The 23,080-nt window shown below is 44.9% G+C and overlaps 2 protein-coding genes and 5 long non-coding RNA genes across 12 annotated transcripts; 4 read left to right on the forward strand and 3 right to left on the reverse strand.

The window, feature by feature from the left end:
• Positions 1 to 87: 87 nt before the first annotated feature.
• On the forward strand, positions 88 to 4,924 carry LOC144213626 (uncharacterized). Of its 4 annotated transcripts, none has more exons than XR_013330040.1 (8): positions 88 to 361; positions 1,778 to 1,845; positions 2,420 to 2,518; positions 3,408 to 3,502; positions 3,842 to 4,017; positions 4,089 to 4,170; positions 4,379 to 4,459; positions 4,587 to 4,924. It is a non-coding gene; the product is annotated as an uncharacterized LOC144213626 (long non-coding RNA). The 4 variants fall into 4 exon arrangements; XR_013330041.1 differs by having other exon boundaries at positions 3,915 to 4,017; XR_013330038.1 differs by having other exon boundaries at positions 3,408 to 4,017.
• On the reverse strand, positions 4,021 to 4,889 carry LOC144213627 (uncharacterized). The gene is made up of 4 exons (XR_013330042.1): positions 4,581 to 4,889; positions 4,484 to 4,512; positions 4,393 to 4,422; positions 4,021 to 4,306 (listed from the first exon to the last, which is right to left on the reverse strand). It is a non-coding gene; the product is annotated as an uncharacterized LOC144213627 (long non-coding RNA).
• Positions 4,925 to 6,098: 1,174 nt separating the features above from the next.
• On the reverse strand, positions 6,099 to 6,633 carry LOC144213730 (uncharacterized). Its single transcript, XR_013330090.1, has 2 exons — positions 6,471 to 6,633; positions 6,099 to 6,370 (listed from the first exon to the last, which is right to left on the reverse strand). It is a non-coding gene; the product is annotated as an uncharacterized LOC144213730 (long non-coding RNA).
• A 1,534-nt stretch (positions 6,634 to 8,167) lies between these two features.
• On the forward strand, positions 8,168 to 8,712 carry LOC144213719 (uncharacterized). The gene is made up of 2 exons (XR_013330087.1): positions 8,168 to 8,340; positions 8,441 to 8,712. It is a non-coding gene; the product is annotated as an uncharacterized LOC144213719 (long non-coding RNA).
• Positions 8,713 to 9,886: 1,174 nt separating this feature from the next.
• Positions 9,887 to 14,731, reverse strand: LOC144213603 (uncharacterized). 3 transcript variants are annotated; one of them, XR_013330030.1, is made up of 8 exons: positions 14,438 to 14,731; positions 12,953 to 13,020; positions 12,278 to 12,376; positions 11,292 to 11,386; positions 10,793 to 10,968; positions 10,641 to 10,722; positions 10,352 to 10,549; positions 9,887 to 10,224 (listed from the first exon to the last, which is right to left on the reverse strand). It is a non-coding gene; the product is annotated as an uncharacterized LOC144213603 (long non-coding RNA). The 3 variants fall into 3 exon arrangements; XR_013330031.1 differs by having other exon boundaries at positions 10,645 to 10,722; positions 10,793 to 10,895; positions 14,438 to 14,730; XR_013330029.1 differs by having other exon boundaries at positions 10,793 to 10,895; positions 14,438 to 14,729.
• A 381-nt stretch (positions 14,732 to 15,112) lies between these two features.
• nicol1 (NELL2 interacting cell ontogeny regulator 1) lies at positions 15,113 to 16,053 on the forward strand. The gene is made up of 4 exons (XM_077742206.1): positions 15,113 to 15,278; positions 15,350 to 15,477; positions 15,539 to 15,627; positions 15,717 to 16,053. Exons 2-4 carry the CDS (start codon positions 15,360 to 15,362, stop codon positions 15,783 to 15,785), a joined length of 276 nt encoding a protein of 91 aa, XP_077598332.1. The 5' UTR covers positions 15,113 to 15,278; positions 15,350 to 15,359; the 3' UTR covers positions 15,786 to 16,053.
• An 834-nt stretch (positions 16,054 to 16,887) lies between these two features.
• On the forward strand, positions 16,888 to 21,304 carry nat8l (N-acetyltransferase 8-like). Its single transcript, XM_077742533.1, has 3 exons — positions 16,888 to 17,467; positions 17,929 to 18,093; positions 18,523 to 21,304. Exons 1-3 carry the CDS (start codon positions 17,161 to 17,163, stop codon positions 18,888 to 18,890), a joined length of 840 nt encoding a protein of 279 aa, XP_077598659.1. The 5' UTR covers positions 16,888 to 17,160; the 3' UTR covers positions 18,891 to 21,304.
• Positions 21,305 to 23,080: the final 1,776 nt, after the last annotated feature.

Genomic DNA, 23,080 nt, shown 5'->3' on the forward strand with positions numbered 1-23,080 from the left:
GCGCAAGGATCCCAGCGCTTTACGCAAAGCTCTTTTTAACGAAAGAAGAAGATGAATCGAATGCGGAAGTCGTTGATGTCATTCCACACGAGGGAATTTACGCATGCGTTATATCCTGGACTTCCCCCGGACTGACGTCAGAGAGAAACCCAGGAAGTGGGAGACGAATTCCTTGCGTGTTCTATTGTTTGTAAACTGTTTTTTCGGCGTTTATCGCATGATCTAAATGGGGGAATCTACAGTAAATACAACCGAGTCACGTTTGATAGATTACACGACCAGTAGTCCGCAAGAAGGGAGTTTTTTGGGCTGATTTTGTGCACTCTTTGCTGCAGGCTGTACAAGGAAAGTCAGGAATAAGGTAAGGCATGCTGCAAATGTCTACTACAAACGCCTCTCGGTGAATATTTCTATTAGTAAAACGTGTACTTGTTTTCTGTTGAGCTTGATCCTCCAAACCCAGATCAGATCGAAACATTTTGCCAACCTCCACAATTGAATGAACAATTTTCCCAATCAATGACAACATGGCTCCAATATTGACCTTTCTTCTTGAAGAAAGAATGTGTATTTTTTTATTGCTTTTAAAAAATCTAGCATGAGGACAAGCCTGCCTGAAAATAATGCATCGAACAATGTTGACATTTGATGAAATTGTTACATTGACTATTAATTGACTAATATTTTTGGGTGGGAGGGGTGGTTATCAGATTCCATGGGCATGCGCAGTGGGGCCGAGGGCGTGTTTTGCCACTTGGAGGGGGTGTAGTTTTGTAGGTGGGATGAGTTCAGATTTCATGGGCATGCGCAGTGGGGCCGAGGGCGTGTTTTGCAACTTGGAGGGGGTGTCGTTTTGTGGGTGGGATGTACGCAAACTTCATGGGCATGCGCAGTTGGGCCGAGGGCGTGTTTTGCCACTTGGAGGGGAGTGTTGTCTTGTGGGTGGGATGTGTTCAGATTTTATGGGCATGCGCAGGGGTGCCGAGGGCGTGTTTTGACTCTTGGAGGGGTGCGTTTGTGTGCGCGGGTGGGTGCGTCTGGCTCAAACTCCGCCCACCGACTCTCGGAAGGCTTGGAAGGCAAGGGGATTGCCAGGGTTTGAGTCGACGTTTTGCCCCATTTCATGCCGAAGGGGCGTGTCCAACGTAAAAGTGTCTGAAATGAAGCCAAACTGCTCGGATCAGAGGCCAAATGTCTTCCCAACACTCTTGGTAGTCACTTGCCATGCATTCCAAGCCTGAAAATCCAAAAATGTCATCTGACAATATGATGATGCGCTTCCTAAGCTCTGCCCACTGGGTAACATTCTCCTCTTTCTTGCCCTTCAAAGCTTAAATCAGTGATTATGATGTCCAAATTGCCCATTTTGAGCCCCTTGCATACTTTTTTCAATTGTTGTTCATATTTGGTGAGATTTTAGTGTTGTGTTCATAGTCAGTTGGCCTGAGTAGACCCATTCCATAGGCGCTCCATTGATTGTGACTAAGTGGAGGGGTTCCCTCCTTAGACCTTTGGCCTCCAAAACCCACAATCGTACCTGATACGTGTCCAAAGTTGCTCAAAATATGATGTGCATCTTTTAACAATGTGCACATCCTCTATTTGTGGTCAGTAGAGTCCCATTTGAGGCAAAGTGTGCAAAAGGCCACATTTATAGGGGCCTCAGAGGTCTCTGGTGGGCAAAAAAATGGCTTTTTCCTCAATGTTTTGTGTTTAAAACATGCAATCTGAGTCAAATTGGATTAGTTCTAACGAAAACATGTCATTTTGTTCACAGGAGCGGAGGCCCGGAAGATGGAGTTGCTTCCACGTCCATCAACCTGCGCCACACACGTGCTAACAAAGGTAGGAAATGCTCCCTTGAATGTATATTTGTATTGAAAAGCATGTTTTTAAGATATATTTATCATGCTAGTAAATGAATAGCTTGAATTAGAATCACATTTATTTGACCACCCGTGTAGAGCTCAAAATAATTGTCATTGTAGGTCTTACAGTCCAAGATGCTAATACTATTTTCAGGCATCATTGCATGTAAGGTTATGTAAGGCTAATTATGTGACTGTAATGTCATATCAATGCTAGAATTGTCACTGATGCTAATGCTATTTTTGCACTCACATCACCTTATGTATAGTGAGATATAAACATTGCTAGGCTAATTATGTGACTGTAATGTCATATCAATGCTAGAATGGTCACTGATGCTAATGCTATTTTTGCACTCACATCACCTTATGTACAGTTAGATGTAAACATTGCTAGGCTAATTATTTGTTGGTGATGCTTATGCTATTTTGGCGCTTGCGTCATCTCATGTAAGGTTACTTATCATGATCAGTAGACTATATATGTGACTGTAATGTGGTATGAATGCTAGAATGGTCACTGATTGTTCTCGTTGTCGTCTTCTTGACAGGATGGGGGACGTTTTGGAGGTACGCGGCGCCTCCGGAGGGGCCCGCGCTGCAGCCTGATGGCTCCTGGACACTGGCGTGACCTGTCGTGACCTGGCTGGGTATGTGACGTTGCCCGTTTCAGCTTCTGTGGTGGCATCTGATGCCGTCAGAATGTCAAAAAAGCCATTTTTTGCTCACAATATATTGTTGAAATGGAATCAGTCTTTGTCTTTTCTTGCTAAATGCATCCTTACTAAGTTTAAAATAGATGTTTTCCTTCAAAAAGTGTCTTTTTGGGGCATAAAACATCCACCAAAAAGAGCTCTCGGAAAACGGGGCCTCAGAAAAGCAGAAAACCTTCCCGGCAACGAGACGTGTCACGTTTCGGCCATCCAATCAGAGGCCTTAAAAATTGGATTTAGCCACCTCCCCTCTATGCAAATCTATGCAAATTTGGATTTAGCCCCGCCCCGGCCTCGCCCCCCGGGACAGCCAATCACAGCCCGGCATTTGGCCGGACACGCCCCCTTTTTCCAAAAAACGGCGTTTTTTGGACCGAAACCCCGCCCCCCGCTACAAAGCCAGCCCCCCCTGACTAAAGCCCACCCATTCCGAGAGAACCAATCGGATGGCAGTATTCGCCTCCCCACTTCCTGATTCTACACCAATCAGTGAATAGACGCCCCTTCCCGGAGAACCAATCAGGTGGCAGCATTCACCTTCCACTTCCTGATTCTACACCAATCAGTGAATGGACACCCCCCTCCCAGAGAACCAATCAACTGGCAGCATTCAATTTCCACTTCCTTATTTTAAACCAATCAGTGAACCTAATTTAAGTATTCCACCAATCCCTGGCTAGTCATTTGCATAGCCACACCCAAAAAAATAATAAAAAAAATAATAAAAAATAAAAAATAAATTTAGTTTAAATAAAATAGTAATAATAATAAAAAGTTAGAAGAAAGAAGTTTGTTTTTTGTTCAACTTTATTTGTTTTTCTTTCAGAGCAAAAGTCCAAAGTTAGATGTCTTGAAGTTCTTCTTCAAACCAGTAGGAGTCGGATCGGAACAGAGTGTGGAGAGATCTGAAGACAAAAAAAAGTAAGTTAAGTGCAAGTCATGTACAATTCAAGTTAGTTAAGTGCAAGTTTAGTGCAAGACAAGTTAAATGCAAGTCTAGTGCAATTTAAGTTAGTTAAGTGTAAGACAAGTGCAAGACAAGTAAATGTAAAGTGCAAGACAAGTAAGAGTAAAGTGCAAGACAAGTAAGTTTAAAGTGCAAGACAAGCAAGTTTAAAGTAGAAGGCAAGCAAGTTAAAGGTGCAAAAGAAGTAAGTTAAAAAAGCATGCAAAGAAGTCAAGTGCATACAAAGAATTGTGCAAACGACGATAAGACTCACCATAGAACGATGCGATGTCACTTGTTCTTGACTTGAGCAGGAGGGCAGCAAATGGACGACTTCAATTGTGGAAGGACTTCATTTGATGCCACGTGTCACTTGTTCTTGAGCAGGAGGGCAGCATTTGGACTTCAACTGTGGAAGATTTGGACGACTCCAACTGTGGAAGAATTACATTGCATTCCAGACAATTGTCACGAAAGAGTTCACACGGAGGCAAAACATTTTGTCCTTTTATTTTATTTCCAGAATTGAGCAATCAAGATAATCAGCTCGTTGTCTCACAGGTGCAGCACTTGGGGCTGACTGGTCAAGGCGGGGCTCCAAAATGGCGTCTTCACTGGAATGAGCCTAAACACAAGAAAGTGGGTGAGCATTCAATTCAGTTTTGTTTAGTCAAAAAATGGTACATTTTTACTCACCTTTGCAGTATAATCAAGCCTAAAAAAATCTGTTTCAGTTATCTTGAGCTGCAGCGCCCTCCGGTGGACACGAAGTAATTAGTCTGCAAAAGAGAGTGGAAGGTAAAACATAGTTCACAATAGACAGTGTTCACGTCCACCATTTTGTGTTGCAGTGTGCATTACTAACCTACTGGACGTCGTGGTGGATGAAATCCGACTGGAAGAAACAAAGACAGAAGTCAAAATTGGACATGGTGAGTCATCTCAGGCGTTCTTACCTTCAACTTTGTCACACTGCTCACAGCTTCTGAAACAGATTAATAGACACATTTGCACTTGGATCAATTGTTTGCTCGTTTCACCTGTGCTGCTTACCTGCAGGGTCGAATATCTTGGAAGTGGCCTGCAAAAGAAAAAGGAGAAAGAGTCAAACAGTATGGTTAAACAGCCATTGTTCGTGCAAAATGGACCATCTGGCAGAATACTTACCGACTGCAGCCTGTGAAGGAAGAAAGAAGATCCATTAAAGTATTTTCGAGCTTCATTTGGAATATTCAAAGTACTTACCAACTGCAGCCTGTGAAGGAAGAAATGGACCATTAAGTATTTTCAAGGTTGATTTGGAATATTTAAAGTACTTACTTGCTTCTTTTTGCACACTTGTGAGCTGTTGAAACAAGAGAAATGTAAGTTAGTCTCAAATAAAAAAGTGAAAAGACTTGGGAATAGTACTTACTTTGGCTTTCCAGTGTGGAGCGACGCGCAGCATTCATTAAATGAAAAAGACCGTCTGCGAAAATGCTTCCTCTTTAAATAGTTTTTCGGAAGTGACGTAATTGCGCGAAAAAATATAAAAGTTTAAAAAATAATTTAAATGTGTCCTTCAAATTGAAAAGCGGACGGCCGGGACTCGTACCCGGGTCTCCCAAACCAAAGTCTTATGCTCTACTCATGAGACTAATGAGCAGATGATTGAGAACGATCTCATAGTGTATATGTCCCATTCTTAGTCACTCACATTCGGTAGTCTGTCAAAAAAAAGGGTAAATATGACTTCCAATTTTTGAATTTGCAAAGCGTTGGTGGTCTAATGGTTAAAGACACCGACTGCGAATACTTTAGACTCGGGTTCGATCCTCTCTCTTGCCTTTACCGCTCTAGCATTTAATTCGTAAATGCAGCTGAGAGTGGGAATCGAACCCGGGTCGCCTGCATCGCAGGCAATGACTTATGCCATTCGCCACCTTGGCTGGATTTCCGCCGAAATTTCTCCCGTAGAAGTCCTAAATAATACCCAAAACACTTAGCGCATTTCGATGCAAGCGAAGTCTATGAATGTACTACAGTGATGCACTGGTAACAAGGAGTTGGTTGGAAAAAAAAATTGCAGAGTGTAATGCTTAAAAGTGTCACAAGATGGCAGCCGAACATGTCCAGTCAGGCACACTCCAGGTGTCCAGGTATACTACATACCATGTACTATACGAGGAAACAGCATACTTAGTTGGTTGGAAAAGCCATTGCAAAGTGCAATTCCTTAAAACCGCCAAAAGAGGGCAGACAGTTAGAACATGTCTATTCAGGCACATTCAGGACAATATGTGTGTCCAGGTATTCTACATAAGTACGTAGTTGGTTGGAAAAGCCATTGCAAAGTGCAATGCCTTAAAACCGCCAAAAGAGGGCAGACACTTAGAACATGTCTATTCAGGCACATTCAGGACAATATGTGTGTCCAGGTATTCTACATAAGTACGTAGTTGGTTGGAAAAGCCATTGCAAAGTGCAATGCCCAAAAACCGCCACAGGAGGGGATCAGGTCTAACATGTCTTGTGGAGAATAACATAGCATGTATTCATACGTGCATACAGTCACAACACAAAATCAAGGTATTAGGAAATGTTATGGTTTGTTACTTTATTGGAGAGGGCTCAAGATGAATATTGCACATCATTTATATGAGCAAGATGAGGCTGACGCTGGGGAGAACATTGAAAATAAAGTTCCACCAAATACACAAGTGCCTTGTCTGCTTTTGTCATGAAATAAACACAAAACAAAGTTGGTTGTCGTGCATGGGATGGCAAGTGGAAGTCAGCCGTCTGCCTGCAGGAACAAGTCCAGTCTGCACCAAGACAGGAACAAGCATTAAAGCTGCACCTGGCTGTGAATACATGGATAAAAGAACAATGACATGAGAACGGCCGAACGAACAGCTGACGCATTAACAATGACGCTAATATGAAGCGGATGAGTCCACTCACCTCATCTGGCCATGATTCTGACACGCTTAACAGTCGCACCTTCGTATCTTGTTTCTATTGACCGCATAGTACGCTTAAAAAGACTACATTTACCTAAAATTATGCGTAGAAGGATTGTTTTGATCGGCTGCTGGTTACCACGACTTCCGCATCGGAGGATCTTCTTCTTTCAATAAGAGCGCTTTGCAAACAACCCTTGTGACTACGCTGCCATCGTGTGGACCGGGGGTGTAATGACAGGACCTCTGTTGGTGTCCAAACGGAGGCCCGCGGGCCAAATCTGGCCCGCCGCATCATTTTTTTGCGGTCCGATAAAATAAACCATGAGGATATTTTAAAAGGCACAATGCACCTCTATTGGTGTTCAAACGGAGGCCCGCGGGCCAAATCTGGCCCGCCGCATCATTTTTTGCGGTCCGATAAAATAAACCATGAGGATATTTTAAAAGGCACAATGCACCTCTATTGGTGTCCAAGTGGAGGCCCGGGGGCCAAATGTGGCCCGCCGCATCACTTTGTGCGGTCCGAGAAAGTAAACCAAGAGGATACTTTAAACAGGATAATGCACCTCTATTGGTGTCAAAATGGAGGCCCGGGGGCCAAATGTGGCCCGCCGCATAATTTTGTGCGGTCCGAGAAAGTAAACCAAGAGGATACTTTAAACAGGATAATGCACCTCTATTGGTGTCAAAATGGAGGCCCGGGGGCCAAATCTGGCCCGCCGCATCACATTGTGCGGTCCAAGAAAGACGTTTTTAAACAGCACAATGCACCTCTAATGGTGTCAAAGTGGAGGCCCGGGGGCCAAATCTGGCCCGCCGCATCTTTTTGTGCGGTCCGAGAAAGTAAACCATGGTTTACTGACTGGGGCAATAAAGCACACTGATCCTGTCTGCCTGATACCTGGTAAAAAGAACACCATAACGGCTAAAGATTAGCCTCGTTCTGCTTTGTTAACTAGAAATGATTGGATTTCTGTTCATGAGTTGACTGTGAATGCTTGAAATATTTGAACTTTATTAAACCATGGTATACTTTCTCGGATCCAGATTTGGCCCCCGGGCCTCCATTTTGACACCAATAGAGGTGCATTATCCTGTTTAAAGTATCCTCTTGGTTTACTTTCTCGGACCGCACAAAATTATGCGGCGGGCCACATTTGGCCCCCGGGCCTCCATTTTGACACCAATAGAGGTGCATTATCCTGTTTAAAGTATCCTCTTGGTTTACTTTCTCGGACCGCACAAAATTATGCGGCGGGCCACATTTGGCCCCCGGGCCTCCATTTTGACACCAATAGAGGTGCATTATCCTGTTTAAAGTATCCTCTTGGTTTACTTTCTCGGACCGCACAAAGTGATGCGGCGGGCCACATTTGGCCCCCGGGCCTCCACTTGGACACCAATAGAGGTGCATTGTGCCTTTTAAAATATCCTCATGGTTTATTTTATCGGACCGCAAAAAATGATGCGGCGGGCCAGATTTGGCCCGCGGGCCTCCGTTTGAACACCAATAGAGGTGCATTGTGCCTTTTAAAATATCCTCATGGTTTATTTTATCGGACCGCAAAAAAATGATGCGGCGGGCCAGATTTGGCCCGCGGGCCTCCGTTTGGACACCAACAGAGGTCCTGTCATTACACCCCCGGTCCACACGATGGCAGCGTAGTCACAAGGGTTGTTTGCAAAGCGCTCTTATTGAAAGAAGAAGATCCTCCGATGCGGAAGTCGTGGTAACCAGCAGCCGATCAAAACAATCCTTCTACGCATAATTTTAGGTAAATGTAGTCTTTTTAAGCGTACTATGCGGTCAATAGAAACAAGATACGAAGGTGCGACTGTTAAGCGTGTCAGAATCATGGCCAGATGAGGTGAGTGGACTCATCCGCTTCATATTAGCGTCATTGTTAATGCGTCAGCTGTTCGTTCGGCCGTTCTCATGTCATTGTTCTTTTATCCATGTATTCACAGCCAGGTGCAGCTTTAATGCTTGTTCCTGTCTTGGTGCAGACTGGACTTGTTCCTGCAGGCAGACGGCTGACTTCCACTTGCCATCCCATGCACGACAACCAACTTTGTTTTGTGTTTATTTCATGACAAAAGCAGACAAGGCACTTGTGTATTTGGTGGAACTTTATTTTCAATGTTCTCCCCAGCGTCAGCCTCATCTTGCTCATATAAATGATGTGCAATATTCATCTTGAGCCCTCTCCAATAAAGTAACAAACCATAACATTTCCTAATACCTTGATTTTGTGTTGTGACTGTATGCACGTATGAATACATGCTATGTTATTCTCCACAAGACATGTTAGACCTGATCCCCTCCTGTGGCGGTTTTTGGGCATTGCACTTTGCAATGGCTTTTCCAACCAACTACGTACTTATGTAGAATACCTGGACACACATATTGTCCTGAATGTGCCTGAATAGACATGTTCTAAGTGTCTGCCCTCTTTTGGCGGTTTTAAGGCATTGCACTTTGCAATGGCTTTTCCAACCAACTACGTACTTATGTAGAATACCTGGACACACATATTGTCCTGAATGTGCCTGAATAGACATGTTCTAACTGTCTGCCCTCTTTTGGCGGTTTTAAGGAATTGCACTTTGCAATGGCTTTTCCAACCAACTAAGTATGCTGTTTCCTCGTATAGTACATGGTATGTAGTATACCTGGACACCTGGAGTGTGCCTGACTGGACATGTTCGGCTGCCATCTTGTGACACTTTTAAGCATTACACTCTGCAATTTTTTTTTCCAACCAACTCCTTGTTACCAGTGCATCACTGTAGTACATTCATAGACTTCGCTTGCATCGAAATGCGCTAAGTGTTTTGGGTATTATTTAGGACTTCTACGGGAGAAATTTCGGCGGAAATCCAGCCAAGGTGGCGAATGGCATAAGTCATTGCCTGCGATGCAGGCGACCCGGGTTCGATTCCCACTCTCAGCTGCATTTACGAATTAAATGCTAGAGCGGTAAAGGCAAGAGAGAGGATCGAACCCGAGTCTAAAGTATTCGCAGTCGGTGTCTTTAACCATTAGACCACCAACGCTTTGCAAATTCAAAAATTGGAAGTCATATTTACCCTTTTTTTTGACAGACTACCGAATGTGAGTGACTAAGAATGGGACATATACACTATGAGATCGTTCTCAATCATCTGCTCATTAGTCTCATGAGTAGAGCATAAGACTTTGGTTTGGGAGACCCGGGTACGAGTCCCGGCCGTCCGCTTTTCAATTTGAAGGACACATTTAAATTATTTTTTAAACTTTTATATTTTTTCGCGCAATTACGTCACTTCCGAAAAACTATTTAAAGAGGAAGCATTTTCGCAGACGGTCTTTTTCATTTAATGAATGCTGCGCGTCGCTCCACACTGGAAAGCCAAAGTAAGTACTATTCCCAAGTCTTTTCACTTTTTTATTTGAGACTAACTTACATTTCTCTTGTTTCAACAGCTCACAAGTGTGCAAAAAGAAGCAAGTAAGTACTTTAAATATTCCAAATCAACCTTGAAAATACTTAATGGTCCATTTCTTCCTTCACAGGCTGCAGTTGGTAAGTACTTTGAATATTCCAAATGAAGCTCGAAAATACTTTAATGGATCTTCTTTCTTCCTTCACAGGCTGCAGTCGGTAAGTATTCTGCCAGATGGTCCATTTTGCACGAACAATGGCTGTTTAACCATACTGTTTGACTCTTTCTCCTTTTTCTTTTGCAGGCCACTTCCAAGATATTCGACCCTGCAGGTAAGCAGCACAGGTGAAACGAGCAAACAATTGATCCAAGTGCAAATGTGTCTATTAATCTGTTTCAGAAGCTGTGAGCAGTGTGACAAAGTTGAAGGTAAGAACGCCTGAGATGACTCACCATGTCCAATTTTGACTTCTGTCTTTGTTTCTTCCAGTCGGATTTCATCCACCACGACGTCCAGTAGGTTAGTAATGCACACTGCAACACAAAATGGTGGACGTGAACACGGTCTATTGTGAACTATGTTTTACCTTCCACTCTCTTTTGCAGACTAGTTACTTCGTGTCCACCGGAGGGCGCTGCAGCTCAAGGTAACTGAAGCAGATTTTTTTAGGCTTGATTATACTGCAAAGGTGAGTAAAAATGTACCATTTTTTGACTAAACAAAACTGAATTGAATGCTCACCCACTTTCTTGTGTTTAGGCTCATTCCAGTGAAGACGCCATTTTGGAGCCCCGCCTTGACCAGTCAGCCCCAAGTGCTGCACCTGTGAGACAACGAGCTGATTATCTTGATTGCTCAATTCTGGAAATAAATAAAAGGACAAAATGTTTTGCCTCCGTGTGAACTCTTTCGTGACAATTGTCTGGAATGCAATGTAGTTCTTCCACAGTTGAAGTCGTCCAAATCTTCCACAGTTGAAGTCCAAATGCTGCCCTCCTGCTCAAGAACAAGTGACACGTGGCATCAAATGAAGTCCTTCCACAATTGAAGTCGTCCATTTGCTGCCTTCCTGCTCAAGTCAAGAACAAGTGACATCGCATCGTTCTATGGTGAGTCTTATCGTCGTTTGCACAATTCTTTGTATGCACTTGACTTCTTTGCATGCTTTTTTTAACTTACTTCTTTTGCACCTTTAACTTGCTTGCCTTCTACTTTAAACTTGCTTGCCTTCTACTTTAAACTTGCTTGTCTTGCACTTTAAACTTGTCTTGCACTTTACACTTTAAACTTGTCTTGCACTTTACACTTACTTGTCTTGCACTTAACTAACTTAAATTGCACTAAACTTGCACTTAACTAACTTGAATTGTACTTGACTTGCACTTAACTTACTTTTTTTTGTCTTCAGATCTCTCCACACTCTGTTCCGATCCGACTCCTACTGGTTTGAAGAAGAACTTCAAGACATCTAACTTTGGACTTTTGCTCTGAAAGAAAAACAAATAAAGTTGAACAAAAAACAAACTTCTCTCTTCTAACTTTTTATTATTATTACTATTTTATTTAAACTAATTTTATTTTTTACTTTTTATTATTTTTTTTTATTATTTTTTTGGGTGTGGCTATGCAAATGACTGGCCAGAGATTGGTGGAATACTTAAATTAGGTTCACTGATTGGTTTAAAATAAGGAAGTGGAAATTGAATGCTGCCAGTTGATTGGTTCCCTGGGAGGGGGGTGACCATTCACTGATTGGTGTAGAATCAGGAAGTGGAAGGTGAATGCTGCCACCTGATTGGTTCTCCGGGAAGGGGCGTCTATTCACTGATTGGTGTAGAATCAGGAAGTGGGGAGGCGAATACTGCCATCCGATTGGTTCTCTCGGAATGGGTGGGCTTTAGTCAGGGGGGGCTGGCTTTGTAGCGGGAGGCGGAGTTTCGGTCCAAAAAACGCCGTTTTTTGGAAAAAGGGGGCGTGTCCGGCCAAATGCCGGGCTGTGATTGGCTGTCCCGGTGGGCGAGGCCAGGGCGGGGCTAAATCCAAATTTGCATAGATTTGCATAGAGGGGAGGTGGCTAAATCCAATTTTTAAGGCCTCTGATTGGATGGCCGAAACGTGACACGTCTCGTTGCCGGGAAGATTTTCTGCTTTTCTGAGGCCCCGTTTTCCGAGAGCTCTTTTTGGTGGACGTTTTGTGCCCCAAAAAGACACATTTTGAAGGAAAACACCTATTTTAAACTTAGTAAGGATGCATTTCGCAAGAAAAGACAAAGACTGATTCCATTTCAACAATATATTGTGAGCAAAAAATGGCTTTTTTTGACATTCTGACGGCACCAGATGCCACCGCAGAAGCTGAAACGGGCAACGTCACATACCCAGCCAGGTCACGACAGGTCACGCCAGTGTCCAGGAGCCATCAGGCTGCAGCGCGGGCCCCTCCGGAGGCGCCGTGTACCTCCAAAACGTCCCCCATCCTGTCAAGAAGACGACAACGAGAACAATCAGTGACCATTCTAGCATTCATACCACATTACAGTCACATATATAGTCTACTGATCATGATAAGTAACCTTACATGAGATGATGCAAGCGGCAAAATAGCATAAGCATCACCAACAAATAATTAGCCTACCAATGTTAACATCTAACTGTACATAAGGTGATGTGAGTGCAAAAATAGCATTAGCATCAGTGACCATTCTAGCATTGATATGACATTACAGTCACATAATTAGCCTAGCAATGTTTACATCTAACTGTACATAAGGTGATGTGAGTGCAAAAATAGCATTAGCATCAGTGACCATTCTAGCATTGATATGACATTACAGTCACATAATTAGCCTTACATAACCTTACATACAATGATGCCTGAAAATAGTATTAGCATCTTGGACTGTAAGACCTACAATGACATTATTATTTTGAGCTCTACACGGGAGGTCAAATAAATGTGGTTCTAATTCAAGCTATTCAATTACTAGCATGATAAATACATCTTAAAAACATGTTTTTCAATACAAATATACATTCAAGGGAGCATTTCCTACCTTTGTTAGCACTTGTGTGGCGCAGGTTGATGGACGTGGAAGCAACTCCATCTTCCGGGCCTCCGCTCCTGTAAACAAAATGACATGTTTTCGTTAGAACTAATCCAATTTGACTCAGATTGCATGTTTTAAACACAAAACATTGAGGAAAAAGCCATTTTTTTGCCCACCAGAGACCTCTGAGGCCCCTATAAATGTGGCCTTTTGCACACTTTGCCTCAAATGGGACTCTACTGACCACAAATAGAGGATGTGCACATTGTTAAAAGATGCACATCATATTTTGAGCAACTTTGGACACGTATCAGGTACAATTGTGGGTTTTGGAGGCCAAAGGTCTAAGGAGGGAACCCCTCCACTTAGTCACAATCAATGGAGCGCCTATGGAATGGGTCTACTCAGGCCAACTGACTATGAACACAACACTAAAATCTCACCAAATATGAACAACAATTGGAAAAAGTATGCAAGGGGCTCAAAATGGGCAATTTGGACATCATAATCACTTATTTAAGCTTTGAAGGGCAAGAAAAGAGGAGAATGTTACCCAGTGGGCAGAGCTTAGGAAGCGCATCATCATATTGTCAGATGACATTTTTGGATTTTCAGGCTTGGAATGCATGGCAAGTGACTACCAAGAGTGTTGGGAAGACATTTGGCCTCTGATCCGAGCAGTTTGGCTTCATTTCAGACACTTTTACGTTGGACACGCCCCTTCGGCATGAAACGGGGCAAAACGTCGACTCAAACCCTGGCAATCCCCTTGCCTTCCAAGCCTTCCGAGAGTCGGTGGGCGGAGTTTGAGCCAGACGCACCCACCCGCGCACACAAACGCACCCCTCCAAGAGTCAAAACACGCCCTCGGCACCCCTGCGCATGCCCATAAAATCTGAACACATCCCACCCACAAGACGACACTCCCCTCCAAGTGGCAAAACACGCCCTCGGCCCAACTGCGCATGCCCATGAAGTTTGCGTACATCCCACCCACAAAACGACACCCCCTCCAAGTTGCAAAACACGCCCTCGGCCCCACTGCGCATGCCCATGAAATCTGAACACATCCCACCTACAAAACTACACCCCCTCCAAGTGGCAAAACACGCCCTCGGCCCCACTGCGCATGCCCATGGAATCTGATAAACATCCCTCCCACCCAAAAATATTAGTCAATTAATAGTCAATGTAACAATTTCATCAAATGTCAACATTGTTCGATGCATTATTTTCAGTCAGGCTTGTCCTCATGCTAGATTTTTTAAAAGCAATAAAAAAATACACATTCTTTCTTCAAGAAGAAAGGTCAATATTGGAGCCATGTTGTCATTGATTGGGAAAATTGTTCATTCAATTGTGGAGGTTGGCAAAATGTTTCGATCTGATCTGGGTTTGGAGGATCAAGCTCAACAGAAAACAAGTACACGTTTTACTAATAGAAATATTCACCGAGAGGCGTTTGTAGTAGACATTTGCAGCATGCCTTACCTTATTCCTGACTTTCCTTGTACAGCCTGCAGCAAAGAGTGCACAAAATCAGCCCAAAAAACTCCCTTCTTGCGGACTACTGGTCGTGTAATCTATCAAACGTGACTCGGTTGTATTTACTGTAGATTCCCCCATTTAGATCATGCGATAAACGCCGAAAAAACAGTTTACAAACAATAGAACACGCGAGGAATTCGTCTCCCACTTCCTGGGTTTCTCTCTGACGTCAGTCCGGGGGAAGTCCAGGATATAACGCATGCGTAAATTCCCTCGTGTGGAATGACATCAACGACTTCCGCATTCGATTCATCTTCTTCTTTCGTTAAAAAGAGCTTTGCGTAAAGCGCTGGGATCCTTGCGCCGTCCTGTGGACTGAATGTGTAACGACGACCCCTTTCACATAAACGACTTCCGCATTCGAGACATCTTCTCTCAATAATAAGTGCTTTGCAAACAACCGTTGGGATCACAGTGCCCTCCTGTGGACTCGATGTGTATTGACGGCCTCGTTTCACATAGTAAACGTTTTACGCATTCGAGACAGCTTCTTTCAATAAAAGCGCATTGCAAACAATGGCGTCGCCGAGCCTCTTTACTTTACATCTCATAATTCCTCCATCTTTTTTCATTGTTTAGTCGACTTGAATAGAAACACTATTGATGAGGATGATCCTCTCTTTTATTCGGGCTAAAACCTTATGACGTCATTCCCCATTCGCCTCCTTTGAATCACTCGGTGTTCACCGTGCGCATGCGTGAGTGAGCATCCCATTAAAAACATCTCCGCAAACCCAATTTCGCCCCCCCTCCCCGGTCCGATTATACGACCGATTCCAATTAGGTAAGCGAATTTCGCGTTTTCGATTTCGTGCGGATTAAAAACCAATCAAAAATGAACATTAAATTGTGCAGGTATCGGAAGATGACATCCGTAGGGATGATGCAGGCAGCGACGCTACTGCTGGCGGCCCAGCTCGTCCTATTATGCGGGGTCTCCGCCGATATGGACCGAGGAACCGGGACGGTCATTCCGGCAGAGAGTAAGTCCTCCAATCAAATGCGTTTTTTTGTGCAACTCTAACGCAATGTTTGTCTGTTCAGGTCGCCCGTGCGTCGACTGCCATGCATTTGAATTCATGCAGAGGGCCTTGCAGGACCTGAAGAAGACCGCTTTCAATCTGGACGCCAGGGTACGCTAGTCCAGTTTTGGAATCGAATTCAATTTTGGTTGGATTTCTATTAATAATTGTCTTTTTGTGTGTCTGTGTGTTTGTTATAGACGGAGACGTTGGTGCTGAGGGCAGAGAGGAGGGCTCTTTGCGACTGCGGGTCCAGTTTGCTACGCTGAATCCTCCTGACCATTGACGGCGAGGGGCGTCCAAAACAGCGAATGAACGTTCAGACGTCCATCGCCGTCCATGGCACTTAAACACGATCTTTCACTGGGCTTTCCCCGACCGAGTACAGCACTGTAGCATAAATTGACGGCACCTTTTTTATGTAAACGTAAAGTGCATGTATACGTAGATATGGACGTGACGTCAGTACTGATATTTATGATTCAATAGTGTGAAATATGTTGGGGCAGGGGCAAATAAAATGTGTATTTAACGTTTTTTCATTGATGGTTTTGAATTTGTGCTCAATGAATGGATTGGGATGGGGTTTAATTATAAAAAAATGATAATTAAAGATTGAAAAATGATATTTGAATTGTTATCTTAACTCTAAATCTATACTAGTTTTGCTTTTTCATCCCTGTGGAAGAATGACTTGACCATTACCCCAAAACTGCAATTCCGCATATTGACCACAGGAGGGCACTGATACACACCAACGCACTGTCGCAGCAATGCACCAGTCAAAATGCTGTCTATCACTCTTAATGGCAAAGATGCGCCATCATTGGACTACACTAACACATTTCCACCACTAGGCGGGAGAGCTACATTGAAATCACCACCAAATGTCCAATGAGTTTCACACTAGTAGATGTCCAATGCACTTAAACTGAGAGAAGCACCATCAGACACGAATAAAGCTTTGTGGGATGGTTGGGGGAGTGGGCTGGGCTGGGGGGTGCTGGTGAACCACGTAAAAAGCGCTCTTCGGGAAAGGGGGGCGTGGCCTGACTGCAGTGCAGCAGACGCTGCATGGGAACGCCTTCCTATTCCAAGGTACTTTTTTCCCTTTTTTTTCAGGTTCTCGGTACGTAGAAAGCTCAAGTTCCGTTTGACGCAGAGCAGAAAGCAAAGCCGGGCTGGCTCGTCCCGACCCAGCCCAGCCTAGCCCAGCCCATACCAGCCCTCCCTCCCTCCCAACTCGACCCAAATGGAGAAGAAGAGAGAACAGCAGCACCCTCCTCCGCCGTCAGTCAGCATCTCGGGGCTTCCACCAATCGACGCATCCACACGCCCTGCCTTGCCCCGCCTATAAATAGAGCTGGTGGCGAACCGGCGAGCCTCGGTCGCCAGAATCGCTCAGGGTTGCAGCGGACGCCCCCCCAGAAACCCCCATTCCACACACACACACACTCACTCACTCACACACACACAACACACACATCCACACAGCCCTCCCTCCCCAGCAACACCTTGGTCTGCCTATACCGCCATCCTTTCCATTCCTTCTTTTTTTTTTTGCTTTGATCCCATTGGTTTGGGGAGGGGGGCGCCGGCCGGCCACATTGCTTGGAGGGGGGCTCGACTCGGCAGGCCACTTGCATGCATTGTTCGTCTCCCAAAATGGTTTGCGAGACCAAAATTGTGGCGGACGAACGCGATGCTATACCCGGGGCCAAAAAGGAGGCCATCCTGTGGACCGCCGCCGCCGTCGCCGCCGCCGCCGGTGAGGCCGCCAAGGACCCCAGCGCCGGGCGGGACACGGTGACGATCCGCGAGTTCGAGCGCGGCGACCGCGAGGAGGTGCGCCGCATCTTTTACGAGGGCATCATGGAGAGGATCCCCAATACGGCCTTTCGGGGCTTGGGGCAACAGCCCCGGACGCAGTTCTTCTACGCTCTGGTCACAGGTAAGGGTCGTCATGGGGGGCCACAGGTGTTTTGACGCAACCCGTCGGAAAACGCTGGCAACAAAAGGCACGGAGGAGGGGGGCAATTTTTTGGGGGGGGTGTTATTTGCGCATGCGTATCGCCGTCGTCCATCCTTACAAACTAACGAGTGGCTTTTCAAAAGGTTGGAGAACGCTTAAGTTGCAACAACCTGCTCACAGTTCTGCAGAATGTATTGCCGACCCTCCCATCTATTTGAAACGGATTGGACATCTGCTAGTGATATACAATGAAAGACATTTACCTAGACTATCCCAGTCAATGTATTATTTCACATAACTACCACAATAGAGCTAAAGTCAAAACAGTACATTTCAAATCAAATATGAAAACTACATTCAAATCTCATGCAATAAGCCACGTGTGGCCAAGGAGCCGCATTGGTCAGGCGCTTTTCTGACACTTTCCCTTTCCTTGGCAGTGATGTGCTTTTACGTGACCAAATCATTGGCGCTCACCTGCTGCGCGCCGCTAGCGCTAATGGGAGCGCGCTACTACTACAGCGGGAAAGTCATCCACGATTACCTGGAGCACGCTTTGCACACCGACATGGCCGACATCGAGGCTTATTACATGAAACCCGCTGGTAAGACTCGCATGGCGGGAAGGGGATACGTGGCCCCTCCTCCCCACGCTATTCTCTTACCTTCCCCCCACTGTTGAAGCTCCGAGTGGAGGAGGGCGAGGGCGGGAAGGGTCACCATTGATCTTGGCTCACTGCTTTGGGACAATCCAAGAAGGAACCAATGGGGAGGCGGTACTTCAACATCACTTTGGCCTAAAAAAACAAGAAGAAAAAACAATTAGGACCGAAAAACCTCTTTTTGAGTGAGAAACGGTCAAAAATCTTGGTTTTTAAAAGCTAGCAATGCAATTCATAGCAGTTGGAATGAGGAATGCTACTTGTAGCAAGCTAGCATATTCAGAGAATGTATGTTGCCATTTAGCAGTTAGCATTTATTGACAGTGATGGATGTCCTTCAAGAATGATAACCTTTTGACCCCTCCGCCCCAGGTTCTTGCTTCTGGGTGGCGATCCTAGACGGCCGCGTGGTGGGCATCGTGGCGGCGCAGGGGCGCGAGGACGACAACGCGGTGGAGCTGCGGCGCATGTCGGTGGATTCCCACTACCGCGGCAAAGGCATCGCCAAGGCCCTGGGGCGCCGCGTGCTGGAGTTTGCCGTGCGCAACAACTACGCGGCCGTGGTCCTGGGCACCACGGCCGTCAAGATGGCCGCCCACAAGCTGTACGAGTCGCTGGGCTTCCGCCGGACGGGGCGCAGCGAGGACTACCGGCTCCCGGGGACCAACCGCTCGGCCGCCGAGAGCTTCTTCTTCCAGATCCGGTACAGCCGCTACCGCCTGCAACTCCGCGAGGAGTGAGACCGGGAGTCAGCCCCTGCCTAACCCTAAGGCTTTTTATTTATTTTTATTTAACATGGCTGTCTCCTCTTCCACTCGCTAACCCCCCCCCCCCTCCGCCCTCCATTTTGGCAAAAGAACCGCCGACACGTTAACGTACGCAAACAGAATCCAACAAAAGGCACACGCGGGCGGGGCAAGTCCATCTTTTCTACATTTTCTACCGACGCTAACGCGCCACAGCGGTCGGTGGACGCTAGCCAAAAAGAGCAATGGCGAGCAATATCCACCATTTTCAGCACAAGGCCACCAGATTTCCTTCATTTAACATAGCAAAGCCAGCAATGTATTATAGTGAAAGTATCCAAATATCTTGGAACGAAACCTCGGTAATGGGAGTGTCTGATAGCCCCTCCCCCTTTGACCTTTGACCTCCCCAGTCCCCGGCCTCGGCCCTCTCACAGCATTTCTGCATGAGCCCCCTTTTTGCCTGGCCGCTCCGCTTAAATGACAAGATTGTGAAGCCCCACCCCTCCCCCAGAAACTGACCCCGCCCCCTTGCGCACAGACCGGCCTGATGCAACACTGCCCTAAAAGTGGAATGCAAACGCAATGCAATGCAGCATGCCCATAATGGGGAGGGGTTAATGTTAGAAAAAAATGATATTGAAATATGACAATGGCTTATCAAAAGGTGTCCTTAAATTACCATATTGCAGATTTGAATGTTTTTCTTTTGACAGTTGTGATACTATTCACTAAATCTGGGGGTGTGGCTAATTCCAGGCCCTGTCCACCCAGTAAAAAGACAAACCTGAAAATACGGATTAGATTGATACATAAAAATAGACCAAAAAGAGTGACTAGCATATTTAGCATACTTAATTATTGCCTTTTATTATAGCAAATCAGATAAAGTTAAGAAATATGAATTTTTTCACTATTATGGGAGAAAAATGCGCAAAAATTGGATCCACCACCCGACGTAGTATTTACGTATGTACCGTATTTTCCAGCCAAACTTTTATTTTGTAAAATACGGTGTATATGCCTGCTATATATATATGAACATAGAGATATATATGAATTGTGCTACTTTTTTTTAAGATCATAAGAGAATGTTAAAATGCATGCAAAAGGGGATTTACTCAAAAAAGAGGTTTGCACGGCATGTTTTTAGCCAAACTACAAAGCGAACCACATCGGATGGGAATACCATTATTGATGACCTATGACCTTGTAACTCATCATCATCAAAAATTTGTCTTCTAACAGTCAATACTTTCTATTTTTTCCTTCTAATTAAAAAAATAGACTTATTTTCATTTCATTTTAGCACCTCATTAAAAAAATAGGATAAAAATGAATAAATAATCCTCAAAATTTTGGGAAAAAACATTAACCCAGATCTGACCTTTGACCCCTAGTTGGACACCCCTGGCTCATAACCATTAAGTTCAAATAATTAAAAGTAGCTTAAAATGCATTCTAAAATGACATTTTAAAAAACACCCACCCCCCAATTTTTCAGTTTACGACACCCATATTATTGGCGTCCAATCTCACTTTTTTTCCGGAATTTACCTTGTTCTGGGATGAGAAATTCCACTGTGTCCAATCCGAGCGCAGTGGGCGTGGCCTGCCATCTCTGTTTTGGCGGTGCGGCGACCTTTAGGAGGTACAATATTCAAGTTAATATTCATAATTCTGTAAAAACTGGTCTTAAAGAAGCTATATTTCCAAACAAACTGGACGCGTAGCCACGTGTTCTGTGCCTTTTTCCGCAGTTTGCTAACGTCAACAAAGCCTAGCTTCCAAGCACACCCCCCGTTTACCCACAATGACAAACCCCAACGTCAAAATACGGCCATTTTGTCCTCCTCCCCCGAAGAAAAACAGCACAAATATATCCAGCCGAGTTTTTAACCCCGACGATGATGTCAAAGCGCCCGTAGGCACGAATGTAAAAATGCCGACTTTGCGTTTTTTCCCCCCACGCGGGTTGTAAATACGGCGGCCATTTTGGAAAGCACGTGGGTAGCCTCGGCGCCGGTAGCACAAACGCGGTACTTTTCCCAAATGTTCTTCTTTTTCATCGACATTTCCTCGAATGGACGTCGTTTGCATGGTGTCATGATAATATTCAAACGGGAAGCTATCCCATGCCAAATGCTGCATTTTTGTCAAGAAAAACATATAAAAAACCGATGCAATCTTAGGGGGGAAAGTCCAAGCAACCCACGTGCCATCCAACGGAGCAATAAAACGCAATTGTAGGGCGCAAATTTTGTCTCGATGCTGCAATGTATGATTGTACAAAGTGTTTTTTCTTGGACTTTTGCGTTGGCCTGTCAGTTGATTCCTTGCATTATGAACCACTTGGCTGTACATATATTGTATCAATTAAAAAAATGCTTTTGGCTTCAACGCAGTTACGCCACGGCTAATTATTTATTCACTCCAGTTAGCGCTAGCATGCTAAACGGGCGGAAGGCAGTCTTCTATTGCTGAATGAATCCTTATTCTTAATTTATCATATTTTCTGGCATAAAGGCCGTATGTTTCACTAAAAAAAATGATGACTGAATCCATGGTAGGGCTTATATGCGCATAAATTAAGTTTAAGTTTGTTTATTCTACCTGTCTGACTTTGGATTTTTCTTATCCAAAAACTGCAGGACCCTCAAGAATGTGCACATGCTGGTCTCACGGAGGGGGGGCGGGGCTTGTCACACAGAACAATGAGGGGCGCCGTGGACAGATTTCCATAAGACTGTTGGATAGAGAGAAAGGAAATTAGACATTTGAAATAATGGCGCCCTTTATTTAAGACGATAACCCGCATATTCCCATTAGAATTGAGCAAAACGCGTGTGGGTATGTGTGGAATGCGGGTTCTAATGGAGACAAAAGGGTCCCCCCTCCGCCATGTATGGGGGAGGAGAAAAAATGGGGTACTTCACATAGAATTGAATGAATAATGGGGGTACTTGAGGTAAGAGTGTATGCTAACATTAGCTTTTTGGGAGCTAAAGCAAGACTGGAAATACCTCGTGTTTGAGTGTTGGGAAAGCATGAAAAGAAGAACCGGCGCGATCCAGTCTGCGCCTCCCGCCGTTGCCCACGGAGACGGACGGAAAGAGCGAGCGCTGGGAGCAGCTGCCGGGTTTCCATGGCGACGGGGATGCTGGACAAATGAGGCGAGACGTGGAGAACATTGAGTGGCGTTAGCAAACAATTTTCAAATAACCTAAAAAGTATTTCTTTCTATTTTTAATTGATTTTGACGTAGTACTAACGTAGACCCAAATTGAAGAGGAAACAAACAATAACAAACATTGTGGCGGTGTTTCCCTGTAAATTTCCCAAGTACGAATAAAGTTGAATGTAATGAGATCTAATCTAGGAAGTTTTTGAGCCAACAGGCCGCTAACGCGTCAATTTGTGTACACACGGCATTCCGATAGGCGGACAATGGACGCGGCTTTCCGACTAAATCCCCCCCGCTATCCCATAATGTGAGTAAAGTCAACCGTGCGTGGAACCCGAAGGCCAAATACGCGGGAAGTGAGCTCACGGGCCAAGATTAAAAACCCCTGTGGCCGACCCGGTCGCGACCTTTGCTCCGGGCCCCCTCGGCGGCACGCTTTGAAAACGGCCCCCCCCCTCCCGCGCGCGATAGCGGAATGCGCTTGCTGACGCTACGTTATCGGGTTCTCACAGAAACGTTGAAAATTGGGGGGTCTCAAACTGGGGTCCAAAAAGTAACTTGGATTAAACCTAGAAAAATGAATGAAATAGAATTTATATTTTCCCATTGTAAGACAAAAATATGAAAAATAGATGCTTGTTGGGGTTTAGGTCTGGGTTTGTTTGGAGGCTAAATGCTATTTTGACTGACAGAACAAGGGAGTTGAAGGGGTTAAATCAAGTTAGTGTGTGTCTATGTGTGTGTGTGCATCTAAGGCGCCGCCCCTCCTCCATGGCCTGATTATTGTCCTGCGGAGAACGCTACATCTTAGTATTCCGTCTCCACGGCAACACATCCCTCCACAAGGAGCTGTCTGTCTTTGCCGATCGAATGCTCGCTACATTTAGCTACGTTTAGCTATGTTTAGCTCCTCCATTCTGTCTCTTTAGCGTCAAATAATTTGTCGGTACGGGAGTTGAAAAAAATAAGTTTTGAAAAAGCGACGTTCATTTGTTTCTTA

This window comes from Stigmatopora nigra, chromosome 20 (genome assembly GCF_051989575.1).
Source record: "Stigmatopora nigra isolate UIUO_SnigA chromosome 20, RoL_Snig_1.1, whole genome shotgun sequence".
NCBI classification, from domain to species: Eukaryota; Metazoa; Chordata; class Actinopteri; order Syngnathiformes; family Syngnathidae; genus Stigmatopora; species Stigmatopora nigra.

What these genes read in the sequence shown, in the direction of transcription:
- nicol1 (XM_077742206.1), top strand. Translation starts at nt 15,360, where the DNA reads ATGACATCCGTAGGGATGATGCAGGCAGCGACGCTACTGCTGGCGGCC. An exon ending in GACGGTCATTCCGGCAGAGA is followed by an intron (nt 15,478 to 15,538) that starts GTAAGTCCTCCA and finishes TTGTCTGTTCAG; the next exon opens with GTCGCCCGTGCGTCGACTGC. An exon ending in CTTTCAATCTGGACGCCAGG is followed by an intron (nt 15,628 to 15,716) that starts GTACGCTAGTCC and finishes TGTTTGTTATAG; the next exon opens with ACGGAGACGTTGGTGCTGAG.
- nat8l (XM_077742533.1), top strand. Translation starts at nt 17,161, where the DNA reads ATGCATTGTTCGTCTCCCAAAATGGTTTGCGAGACCAAAATTGTGGCG. An exon ending in CTTCTACGCTCTGGTCACAG is followed by an intron (nt 17,468 to 17,928) that starts GTAAGGGTCGTC and finishes TTTCCTTGGCAG; the next exon opens with TGATGTGCTTTTACGTGACC. An exon ending in TTATTACATGAAACCCGCTG is followed by an intron (nt 18,094 to 18,522) that starts GTAAGACTCGCA and finishes CCTCCGCCCCAG; the next exon opens with GTTCTTGCTTCTGGGTGGCG.